The 12,498-nt window shown below is 41.3% G+C and overlaps 3 protein-coding genes across 3 annotated transcripts in view; 2 read left to right on the top strand and 1 right to left on the bottom strand.

Annotated features, from left to right (window-relative positions):
• LOC6606118 (basic-leucine zipper transcription factor A) overlaps nucleotides 1–12,498 on the bottom strand; it is a 59,588-nt gene that overhangs the window by 14,348 nt on the left and 32,742 nt on the right. The window contains exons 5-7 of the mRNA XM_002030890.2: nucleotides 8,087–8,166; nucleotides 6,679–6,823; nucleotides 119–408 (exon numbers count right to left, since the gene is read on the bottom strand). Coding sequence (XP_002030926.1) covers nucleotides 119–408; nucleotides 6,679–6,823; nucleotides 8,087–8,166 — 515 coding nt within the window. The remainder of the gene's footprint in view (nucleotides 1–118; nucleotides 409–6,678; nucleotides 6,824–8,086; nucleotides 8,167–12,498) is intronic.
• LOC6606120 (ATP-binding cassette sub-family A member 3) lies at nucleotides 612–5,932 on the top strand. The gene has a single exon (XM_032720037.1). It carries the CDS (start codon nucleotides 678–680, stop codon nucleotides 5,892–5,894), a length of 5,217 nt encoding a protein of 1,738 aa, XP_032575928.1. The 5' UTR covers nucleotides 612–677; the 3' UTR covers nucleotides 5,895–5,932.
• LOC6606119 lies at nucleotides 10,150–10,934 on the top strand. The gene is made up of 2 exons (XM_002030891.2): nucleotides 10,150–10,585; nucleotides 10,639–10,934. Exons 1-2 carry the CDS (start codon nucleotides 10,151–10,153, stop codon nucleotides 10,810–10,812), a joined length of 609 nt encoding a protein of 202 aa, XP_002030927.1. The 5' UTR covers nucleotide 10,150; the 3' UTR covers nucleotides 10,813–10,934.

Raw genomic sequence — 12,498 nt, 5'->3', positions numbered from 1 at the left:
AATTTGTTTCACTAGTTTCTGCACTTCAAGATACACTTTCCTTAAACCTCAGTTCTAACCGTTTCGTGGGTATTTCCCCAAAGTGGCAAAAGTGTTTCGTCATTAAGAGGACACTCACTCGTATCCTGTGGGCCGGCTCCTCGTGCTCCTTGTGGTGATGATAATGCTGATGGGAGTGGATGTGGGCGCGATGCTCCTTCCGCTTGTGCGTCAACGGGCGGCTCCTGCTCCACTTATTGTCCTCGTGGTCGTCCTTGTCGCACCTGCGATTCTCGCAGAGCCGCAAATTGCTCAGTTGATGGCAGCCCGCGTGGGTGGTGGTGTGCCGCGTGGCGGTGCCAAGGCCGCAGCTCCTGCTGCAGGCCGTCCAATTGCCGCTGGTGGTGCTGTTGTGGCAGGTGGCGTAAACTGCAACGAGTGGGAAGTTGGAGAGGATTACTAATGAGCCAGCTCATGATCGGGGTGCTCATTAATCACCGCCAGAAACGCAGTTAGGAAACATGGTTCTTAGTGCAATAAACACCAAACCTTATTGCTTCCAATGTTTTCACTGAATATATTTCAAATATTTGAAAAATTCTTTAAAAAAAAAATATATATATAGTGCTTAGAAAATTATATCAAAAAATCAAAAATTTAATAAAACCTTGAACGAATTAAATTAATTCTTCTGCATAATGAAGCCCGAGAGAGAATCATTTTCAACCAGTGAGGTATACGCTGTTGGAGATTGGGATAAGCTAAAGCTGCTTATGTGGAAGAATTGGATTCTTCAGTGGAACCAAAAAATACAAATTGTATTTGCCCTGGTCCTGCCGGTTTTGTTTCTATGTCTTATTCTAGTACTTCGCATAATTGTTTTGCCCGAAAAAAAGGATGAGATCCGCTACCCAACCATATCTATATCGGACCTAAACCTTTATATGAGGATGGTACCACTTGGAAATAGGATATTGCACGAGAATGGATCACTTAATATACCTCGAAACTTAATTTGCTATACTCCAAATAACCCTATCAATAGTGCCATCGTAGGTGACACTGCGATAAGGCTACGACTTCTTGGCATTAGACCCTATGACACTGCTCTGCACATGGAACAGGATATGATATTGCACAACTTCTTGGCAGGAGTTCAGTTTGAAGAGAGCGAGAACGTGAAAACCAATGATGCAGGGTATCCACTTAATCTCAATTACACGTTGCGATTTCCCAGTGAGCTGCGAACCATGCAAGGCCCAATCATAGAAACCTGGCGTACTTCCCGTTTATTTCTGTCCTACGACACAAGTGGATCCCGTAATAGATTGGAGAACGATGGAGGAGTTCCGGTCGGATATATTAGGGAGGGCTTCTTGCCAATTCAGCATGCCCTAACCATGTCCTGGCTGGCATTGGCATCGGGGGTTACGGATAATGCTATGCCAGCCATACACCTTCAGCGCTTTCCCTATAGGGCCTATACCTATGACCAATTGCTGAGTGGCCTGCGTCAACTACTGCCCTTCGTAATCCTGCTGAGCTTCATCTACCCCGCCTCGACTGTGACCAAGTATGTGACCAGCGAAAAGGAACTTCAGCTCAAGGAGATAATGAAATTGATCGGCGTTCACAACTGGCTTCATTGGGTGGCGTGGTTCGTCAAGAGTTACATAATGCTCATGCTGGTGGTATTTCTAATCATGAGCCTGATAATGGTAAAGTTTTACGCTTCCGTAGCCGTACTTACATTTTCCAGCTGGGTTCCGGTTCTATTATTTCTACACACTTATGTTGTTACGAGCGTATGTCTATGCTTTATGCTAGCCGTTTTATTTTCAAAAGCCACTACAGCCTCGGCAGTGGCTGCCATTTTCTGGTTTCTCACCTATATACCCTATTCTTTTGGCTACTACTATTACGAACGTCTTAGCCTCATGAGTAAGTTGCTCATATCGCTGATATTTTCGAACTCGGCCTTGGGATTTGGCATCCACGTCATAGTAATGTGGGAAGGAACCGGAGAGGGAATCACTTGGACGAATATGTTTCACCCCGTCTCAACAGATGATAGTCTTACGCTGTTTTATATAATCATGACAATGAGTTTGGGATCAATAATATTCTTATCTATTTGCCTGTATGTGGAGCAGGTGTTCCCTGGAGAATACGGTGTACCCCGCAGGTGGAACTTCTTGTGCCACAAAAATTATTGGCGACATTACGTGCCAAGTTTGAATATTGTTCCCAGTTTCCAAGCCATCCTACATGGATCCGCAAAGGCAAAGAGCTGTCGACGTCCAAAGGAGCTGGGAATTCATTTGGTTAACCTGCAAAAAACCTATGGCGAACTAAAAGCGGTCAAGGGTTTAAGTTTAAAGATGTATCGTAACGAAATAACCGTGTTACTCGGCCACAATGGTGCTGGTAAAACCACAACGATCAATATGATAACTGGTATAGTTAAGCCCACAAGTGGAACGGCCATAGTAAACGGGTATGATATACGAACCCATCTGGCAAAAGCTCGTGAATCTTTAGGAATTTGCCCTCAGAATAATATACTCTTTAAAGAAATGAGCGTACGGGACCATATTATATTCTTTAGTAAGCTGAAAGGAATTCGAGGTGCCAAGGCTGTGGAAAATGAGGTGGGTAAGTATGTGACCATGCTGAAATTGCAGGATAAATCATATGTGGCTGCCAAAAAGCTATCTGGTGGCATGCAGCGTAAGTTGTCCCTATGTTGTGCTCTATGTGGAAATGCCAAGGTGGTTCTATGTGATGAGCCAAGTTCTGGAATCGATGCAGCCGGTCGCAGGAGTCTTTGGGATCTATTGCAAAGCGAAAAAGACGGACGCACCATATTGTTAACCACTCACTATATGGATGAAGCTGATGTCCTGGGCGATCGCATAGCTATCCTATCTGAAGGGAAACTGCAGTGCCACGGCACCTCCTTTTATTTGAAGAAGAGATTTGGCACTGGTTACCTATTGGTATGCATAATGCAGAGTGGCTGTGATGTTGGAGCCGTAACCCAGTTGATACGAAAGTACGTTCCTCCCATTAAACCGGAGCGCGTGTTGGGTACTGAGCTAACCTATCGCCTGCCCAACGAGTACTCAAAGAAGTTTGCAGAATTACTGCAGGACTTGGATGATAAGTGTGCTCAACTGCAGCTGGTGGGTTACGGCTTGAGCGGAGCCACTTTGGAAGATGTGTTTATGGCAGTCAATACCGAGAAAAGGATTCAAGGTGGAGCAGAAGTGCCTCCGGCAGACGGAAGTACTGATTTCAAAGAACTAGTTTTTGATAGCAAAACGAGAGAGAACAGACGTATCCGCCGTTGTTTTATGTTTTGGCAGGCTCTCTTTCTTAAAAAGTTCTATACCACTACTAGGAATTACTGGCTGCTGGGTATTCAGCTGATCCTGCCCATAGCAGTCATGGCTCTGACAATTCTGAACTCACGAGGTGGTAGGATTTACTACGAACTACCTGCTATGTCCATATCTATCAATCAGTATGGTTCCGCCTATGTTGTACTGGAGGATAATACAACTGATAAATCTTCGTCCTTGGCCGATGCTTACTCAAAACACTTGGAGCACTACGGCACAAGGTGCACGTTGCTAAACACTGGCGATCTGAAGTTTGAGGACTACATACTAGGTCATGACGTAAATCAAAGCCGGCGTATTGATTTCCATTTCCTAGCAGGACTCACTGTATCGGATAAAAATTTAACCGTGTGGCTAAATAATAAGCCACTGCACACGGCTCCTTTGACTCTCAATTTATTGCACAACGCCCTGGCTATTAAATTGCTCGGCCAGGATGCTTCTACTTACGTAACTAATGAGCCTTTGCCATACAGCGATGATACAAGAACTTTGAGACTGAATAAGGGACAAGTGTTGGGCGCTGAGATATCTATAAATTTATCCCTAACCATGTGCTTCATCACAGCCTTCTATGCGATTCCCATCATAAGAGAACGAGAAACTCGAGCCAAACTTTTGCAATTCTTAAGTGGAGTTGATGTGTGTGCCTACTGGACAAGTCACATTGTTTGGGATTACCTAGTATTTGTTCTCTCGGCGTTATCTTCCATACTCACTATTGCCGCATTCAAGGAGATTGGCTACATAACACCACTAGATCTAAGTCGGTACTTCTATATGCTGCTGGTATTTGGATTTCCGGGTATTATGCTAAGTTATGCTGCATCAGGATGCTTCTCCGATGCGGCCACAGGGTTTACTCGCATATCCATTATTAATGTCTTAATGGGAACTGGGCTCTTTTTGATGTTCATGACCCTGAATTTTGAGGCCTTTCAGCTGAAGCATGTGGCAGAACAACTAGCCTGGTACTTTCGATTGTCTCCACACTACAGCTTGGCCAGCTCCACTCACAGCATCCACATAGGATATAATATTCGACGCGGCTGCAGTATGAGTGGCATCAGAAAGTTACCAAAACAACTGCGCTGCCGAAATATTCCCATATGCTGTGATATTCCAAGCTATTATGGCTGGCGAAAGCCTGGTGTTTTGGCAGAAATCACATATATGATTATGCTTGGATCTACATTATTTTTGCTATTAGTTGTTTACGACGCCAAGATATGCAATCTTATTGTCGAAAAATTGGCCAATTGTTTTTCGAAGCGAAAACATGTTGAAGGAGGAACTTCTATCGAAAACGATAATGTAGTCGCGGAACAACGTGAAGTCCGAGAAATTATAAACTCAGGACGAAAAGATGTACCTCTTTTGGTCTACAAAATAAGCAAACGCTATAGAACCAAACTTGCAGTTAAGGCCATTTCGTTTCATGTGCCCCATGCCGAATGTTTTGGACTTCTGGGTATCAATGGAGCTGGTAAGACCTCAACCTTTAAGATGCTAGCTGGGGATGAGAAAATAACCTCTGGCGAAGCCTATATAGATGGCATCAATATATCAACTCATAAGGTTTATCGGAAAATCGGTTATTGTCCCCAGTTTGATGCATTGTTTGAGGACTTAACTGGTCGCGAAACCTTAAATATTTATTGTCTTTTGCGAGGAGTGCGACGTCGACATGTAAAGCCCATATGTTGGGGACTGGCCATATCCTTCGGATTCGCCAAGCACATGGATAAGCAAACGAAGCATTACAGTGGCGGAAATAGGCGAAAGTTGAGCACCGCCATATCGGTACTTGGAAATCCATCGGTCTTATATCTGGATGAGCCCACCAGTGGCATGGATCCTGCCGCAAGACGACAACTATGGCAAATAATAGGCCTGATTCGTACTGCTGGAAAATCCATTGTTCTAACCTCGCACAGTATGGATGAGTGCGAGGCTCTGTGCAGTCGATTGGCCATAATGGTCGATGGCGAATTCATGTGCTTGGGATCGGTGCAAAGCTTAAAGAATCAGTACTCGAAGGGCCTGATCCTTAAAGTTAAGGTCAAACACAAAAAGAAAACTTTTCAGCGGGTTGTGGAAGATTCATCTTCCTCAAATGACAAAAAATCCATTTCAGAAACTGACTTTAAGTTTCTTCAAAGGGCTTCTGTTATGGAAAGTTCTCAAACGGATCGAATTTTAAAGGTGAATCGATTTATATTAAAAGAGATTCCTGACGCAGAACTCAAAGATGAATATAATGGACTGATTACATACTATATACCACACGCAAAAACATTGTCGAAAATATTTCAACTCCTTGAAACTAACTCGCATAGGCTCAATGTTGAAGATTACCTAATTATGCAAACAAGGCTGGAGGAAATCTTTTTGGATTTTGCTTCAAAGCGACATAGTTCAGATATCTTTACTAAACGGTGTGTGCGTATAAATACATATTTCAGTCATGTTTTAAATGTATCTTATTTCAGGAAACGTTGGTGTTGCTAAATAATTTGTTGCGTTGTAAATTGAAATACATTTTATACATTTTTAATAATGGGACGTTTTTTGATTATTAGAAGCCCCTAGGCTATCTTCTTCATTTGCCTGTCTGTGAAAACATTCCTTAATGCCATGTGTACTAATTGCCGACCAGGACTGACTCCTCAGGTCCTGCCAACCCCTCACTAGATGTCTCAAATGCTCGAATTCCCAGTTAATTCGCCAGAGGCTATTCCTTGCAGCTGCTGGCAGGAGCGCTTAATATCTTGTTTATTTATTGCATTCTGCGCGTTTAATTAACACTTAATCCCTGTGTAAGTAATTACGCTTCTGCTCCAGCATTTACTCCTGCTCGTGGCCTCCAGTCTCGTGATGGAATAATTCATCTTCATAAATATGCGCTGCATTCTCCACTCGGTTTTTGGGTAGGATGTGGGTTCCTGGGCGCTTAAAAAGCATTAAGTTGCGCATCGGACACAGCACGACACGCCCCTGAGCGCCATTAACTCAGGCCAGTGGGCGGTGGGTGGGTCAGGAATTGGACACAATGGGATGGCCACAGCCATAAACACACTTATAAAACAATAACAAGGCCATTGCAGTCGAAATAAGGATGCACTGAGTACAATATACTTGCACATTTTTCGTAAGCTGTAAAGTTATTCAGCTAATCAGCATGAACAGATTTAAATTATCTTAAATACGTAATATTTTTGTAAAATAAAACATTTAAATAAATGATTGAACATATACTTTATTAAGTTTTCTCCAAGTGCACAGGAAAACTTACCATCAGCTGTTGGATTCTCACAGAGCCACATCTTGCAACAGTGGCCGGGAACTTCGACGAGGCGCGGCGATCGGCAGGAAATCGTGTCCTCCGGCGCCGGGAGCTGCTCGTTGGGGCAGAGCGTGGAGCAGGCGTGGCGGCCATTCTGCAATGCCACATTAAAATACATTAAATGTGGGCCATTGTTGCTGCTGTTGGGTTGTTTATTTAGCTTTGGCCGGGCAGCCGAAAATAAAGTCATAATGTAAAGAAAATATTGGCCCAATCGCACAAGGACGACCGAAAGTTGGCAGGGTCCTCGACTTGGCCACGAACTTTTGCTTGGTGTTTATTTCCTTATGTGTACTTTGGTATATGGCAAAATTAACATTTCGTGCAGACCCTCACAGCTTTGTTTGTAATCCACTTTTCGTCTCTAAGCGGTCCCACAGCCCGATGATACTTTTTTATACCCATTCCGAGTCCTTCGCATCGTCACGAAATTGCATTGCATAAATTGCAAATGCTCGTGTTTGTATTATGCCTCATGATAAACTACCAGCGCAGCTGGAAATAAGTTGCAAAAACCCTAACCAGACATGGAAGCCCAGGAACGTAGGAGCAGTTAAAAAACTTCTCTGTGGCCATAAAGCAATGTCAAGGATTTGGGGCTACAGCAACTTAAAAGTGAACTTTAATCGTAGTTTTATATGCAACGATTCGCCTTAGCCAAACCTATAGCTCCATCTATGTATGTTATATGGTTATATATATTCATATATATATATATATACAGATTTTACAGCAAATTGTTTTACCATTTTGAAAGTTTTGAAACGTTAAAAAAATTATTTAATTTAATTTATGATATTAGTTAAAAGGTATTAAGCATTTACATATATCCAACTTAATAGCCGTACTTCCCCTCTCTATTCTAAGTTTGATAATGCCTGCTAAGCGTTGTTTTAATCTCATTAGCGATATATAGTTTTCCCCCATTATAGTCTCTATCAAATTCTACTGTGCTATTTCGAAATTGTAGTTCCGTGCATTTCACACTATATTTAAATTTTAATTAAAATCGCAACCCAGCAGAGCCATTTGGTTTTAGCTGCTGCAAGTGCCGCCTCTAATCCCACCAAAAATGAGATAAAAAAAAGGTCAAAATGAAGGCTGGAAATAAAAAGCGCTAGGAGCCAGACTAAGCACAGGTTAAACAACAGCGATGGCAACGACTAGCGTTTAACGAAACTGCATTTGGCTTTTGGCCGGAATGCCTTCTGTGTCCCAATATCTGTAAATGTATCTATGTATACGTAGTACGTATCTCTGGATGTCTGTGGTTTGTGGCGAACTTTTGTGCGGATGGCCCCAAGCATTTGGCAAACGGCTGCGACCTGCGACCTGCGTTTTGGTACCCGCGACTCACCTCGCAAACGCATTGGGTTTTACAATCCAATTTGAATGTGACTCCATGTGCGAATGTTGTGTTGCCCACACTGCAATTGGCTGCAGGCGAATCCGAAGCGAAGACCATGTGCGCATCCAGATGTTGCGTTGGATTCCATCGTTGTCACCAGCAAATGTAGATGGAAAAAATAGAAAATGGAAGATTCAAATGAGCATGAAAATGGGGAAATTCTACAAGGCAAAGTGAATTGAAAGAGCTTATATCTTTAAAGTCAGAGTGCGTGGTTCAAACATTTATTAGGTAATCAGTGCCTCTGACTTGTCTATTATACAATTCATTTCATTTCATTTCAGTTTGCCTTCATTTCACTGCTAATTTATATCATCAAATGCGTAATACATGTCGTATGTGTAATTCCAATGAATGGGAACCCAATTAATGCCAGTGCTGTTTGTTATAAATTTCGCCAGAATCGCATATTTGCAGCGCAAACAATAGACCTGCTACTATTCCACCGTTTGCCTTCGTGTCTCATCAAAATTGATATTGACAAATGCCGCTGCTTTATGGCATCCCATTAGCCCGCTAAAGTTTGTTTTTGCCTCATTCTTTGTTCCACACAGAAAAAAAAGTCATTGATTTGTAATTTTTGATAATAATAATCGTTAGCAAGTCTGGAATATTTATTGATTTACATCCATTTTGTCGGCCTAACATTTAGTTTTAATATTTTGATACCTTTAATTCCAATCAAATTAATTGTTTTAAGGACTTCGGGAAAATTTTTTGCAGTGCTCTTTCACAGACACTACTCCTGTGTCTGCCTTTGAGCAGGTTCTTGTTTTGGCCTGGCCCAAAACTCGCATGTGTTGCCGCCAATCACAATTACTCGGGCTTGTGGCGGACCATTTGCAATCGCACAGTGGTGCAAAATTTGTCCCATAGATAGCGATTGTGGGGGCAGCGAGCGAAAGAGGAGCCACCCAATTGTGTTTTTGTGTGCAAGGGGATCGGGTACGTGCCCTGTACTTTTCCACTTTGAATTGATTTCACTGGCGACGTGACTTCTGCGAAAGGACGAGGCAGACGTGGCCGCCCGCCTCCTTGGGCATCATCATTCATTTGGCATCAATGGTTAATGCGAAAATTGGCATTGCTAGCTGATTGTAATGAATATGGCCACGTTGTCGCATCTTGATGACATTAGCAATCTACGTTTATTATTGAAAAGTTCGAAGCGAGGGTCGTACAATGCCGGAAGTATCTACGTGTGATGCGCCCTTCACTCCTGCAATATCGCGTCATTTTCGGGAGTGCAATCATCTTAATGTGTTTTCCTCGTACGCGGCATACACATGCAACCCTTGTGGCAAGGATATTTCTGAATAGGCATCTGTGTGGGTGCTTTGTCTGGGTGAAATTTCTGCAAGGATACCTTATCCTTGGCAAATCAGGCAGGCTGAGACACAGCTGCAGAAGGATATTTGACAAGATTTCGGTGTAGATTTTATTGTTTTTTTTTTTTTGCTCATTGTATTTAGGTGATTTTATCTCTCCTATTTATCTAAATCTATATATAAAAAAAAAATTGCAAATACCTTCCCCTTTATTTGATTATCTGATTTTCAATATTAGGTTAAATATAGGTTTTATCATAAATCTTTTCCAACAATTTACAACTGCAGTTTTCATCAGTTATTATCAAGATCAACTTTACACAATCATGTAAAACAATCTATACAGGAAAATCTTGATAATATAAAACTAATATTAGTGTTATCGCCGTCACGACAATAAAATGCCCAGTACTTTTGTACCCCAAATGGAAAAATGCTTATATTTGTTTTAACTATTTCGAAGGCTGTTGGTAATTTTAAAACACAAAATAAATAATTTATCTAAATATTTGTTTTGCATTTGTAAGGATTAAAAATATATCAGTATGTTTTTAATATGTTTATTCCCAATCAACTTATTAGATTCTTTTTCACAGCACAACATACCCTTCCCTTTTACGAGTAACGAGCTTGGGTATATAAGCTTCATCAAATAGACGTTTTATCATTTCGAGAAAAGTGTGAAATGGCTGATCAATTTTCGGTGCTGTGTCAAATATTAATTTTTCTAGCCGCTGCACAGCCTTCGATTGGAGGTCACTTCGAGTATGTTTTGGATGACGAATCAGTGTTTTCGGAATGTTTTGATATGCCGCCTGGATATGCGAATATAAGCGGGCTGTTTGATGTTTCAACAATTAACTTTGAAATGGGGCCAGAAGGAGTTCACGTCGACGGATACGCAACCTCCTCGTGGGATATACAACCAACGGATCGCATTGAGGGTCAATTAAATGTCTTTCATATGGACCGTGGTACTTGGCAACCGACGGTACTAAATATGGTGTCCAGAGATTTTTGCAAAACATTTTTTGATCCCAATCAATATTGGTACAATATTTTTCCAAAACATATTATAAACAGGGACGAGGCTCGACAAAAATGTCTAAACTATAAAGGAGTATGTGCGGTTCAATGCTATTCAAAGCTATTCTTACATGTTTTTATTTACAGACTGTTTACTTCATGGAACCATATACCTTACAAATGCATTTTGGATTAGGTTTGACGCTTCCTTCTGGAAGAAATCGAATGGTGTTCAATTTGGTAGCAATTGATGAGAATAATGTTAAGCGACCAAATGGAATTTGCTTTGAGATAGAAGGGGATTTTTTTAAAATCGAATAACTGATCTATAACAGTACCTTTTATTTGCCGCATTGATTGGTTTTTATTAATACATCCCTTTTTTAATATAAAGGAAATAATAAATAACAAGTTAACGAAATTAAAGAAACGACTCTATACTTGGATATATAAATATACCAAATAAGACCAAAAATAAGTTTTTAAATTAATTGTAAGCTTTAATCTTAAGCTTACATATTTTCACTTTTATTTACTCTATTAGGCATATGTTATATTCCGTATAAATTACTTACAATGACAGGATAAGAGTATCTGCTCAACATATATATATTATTTTACAGATATCCCTTATCACATGACGCATGAGCTTTCTTTATCAGTGCTTTTCTCTTTCGATTTCTGACAAAATTTAGGGCTTTCATTTAGTTGGCAAAGTGCACTGAAGAGCTCCCCCATCTATAAACATAGTACATACACCGACTATTGCCTGCTTAAGCTCGATGTCTTGCCGTGCGAAATGAACTCTTAGCCTCTGGTTGTCTACCCTTTCTGATGGCTTGACACATTTTTTGAGACCCCGTCTTCCTTTGTTGGGGTCATCAGCACCGGCTCCGCCCACCGCCCTGCGCCCTGTTTGGGGTCACGTGTGCGCAGTTTATTTGTTTTATGCGGCCTCTGCGAGGCTCTGCCTTCGGACTCGTTCCATCTTTGGCTGTGTGCAGTGTTTGTTTTACTTAGAGTTTTAGATTTACTTAAGTCGTTGATGACCATGACCAAATAAAGTTTCATTTTGTGCAAAGATTTACAACACTCGAGCGTGTGCGACAAGTTTTGAGTGCCATCCGACATTGGCCCCGGAGCCGATCATGGAAAGGCTACGACGGCAAAGGCAGTCCGAACAAAAGTTCGAAAAGAACGGTTCAGTCTGCAGCCCATGCTGCGTATGCGCAATTTTTGCTGTTCGAGTGTTTGCTTGGGACATGTTGTGATTGGGAGCTGAAAACTGTGCCCAATTCTACTTCAAAAACTAAAATCTGCACTAAAGATTGCCAATGGCCCGAGGGTATGTTTGAACACACTTGGCAGAGATTTCCGAAGGGAATAAAAAGTATGTGCCAGTACTGTAAGGTTCAGCGACACCAAAAGAGCTTGCCAAAACACTATTGCCTAATTTAATTAAAGTCTGACGAAACAGAAATTTATTAATAGCTGAAACTTAAGTTGTAGATATATTTAAAGTGCATTACACTCAGAAGAACTAAACACCCATGAATCAAAATTTGTATGATTTCAAGTAAGTTATGAAAAGTGGGTTTCCCCTGGGATTTAACTGTGCTAAACATTAGCTCCATATGAATTGGCCTTACTGTGGAAACGTCTGCAAACGATATCCTTGCAGCTCATTCGAAGTGAACTTTTTGGTTCCTGACTTGTTTGGAAGGACTCTTCATTGCTTCACGTATTCGCAAATATGTTTGGCAAAGTTCGCAGCGTCTCTAAATTTTTCGTGTTGCGATAACTTTCCGATTTTAGCCGGGAAAAAGATGCGAGTTAAGGGCAAGTTCTTGAGTTTAAATAAACTTGTTCCGCATTGAGTGGACAATGCATCAAGGCTCTGAGCAATTGTTGTCTGCACAGACGAAAAAGTCGCTAAAATTGTAGTTTATCACAACAACAACCAAAGCTTTTGGGCATACAGATTACAAAAAAAAATAATGCTTAAGC

The sequence above is a fragment of the Drosophila sechellia genome, chromosome 3L, assembly GCF_004382195.2.
Source record: "Drosophila sechellia strain sech25 chromosome 3L, ASM438219v1, whole genome shotgun sequence".
Lineage (NCBI taxonomy): Eukaryota > Metazoa > Arthropoda > Insecta > Diptera > Drosophilidae > Drosophila > Drosophila sechellia.
The sequence above is the reverse complement of the archived record's forward strand: the minus strand, read 5'-3'. Positions and strand labels throughout refer to the sequence as shown.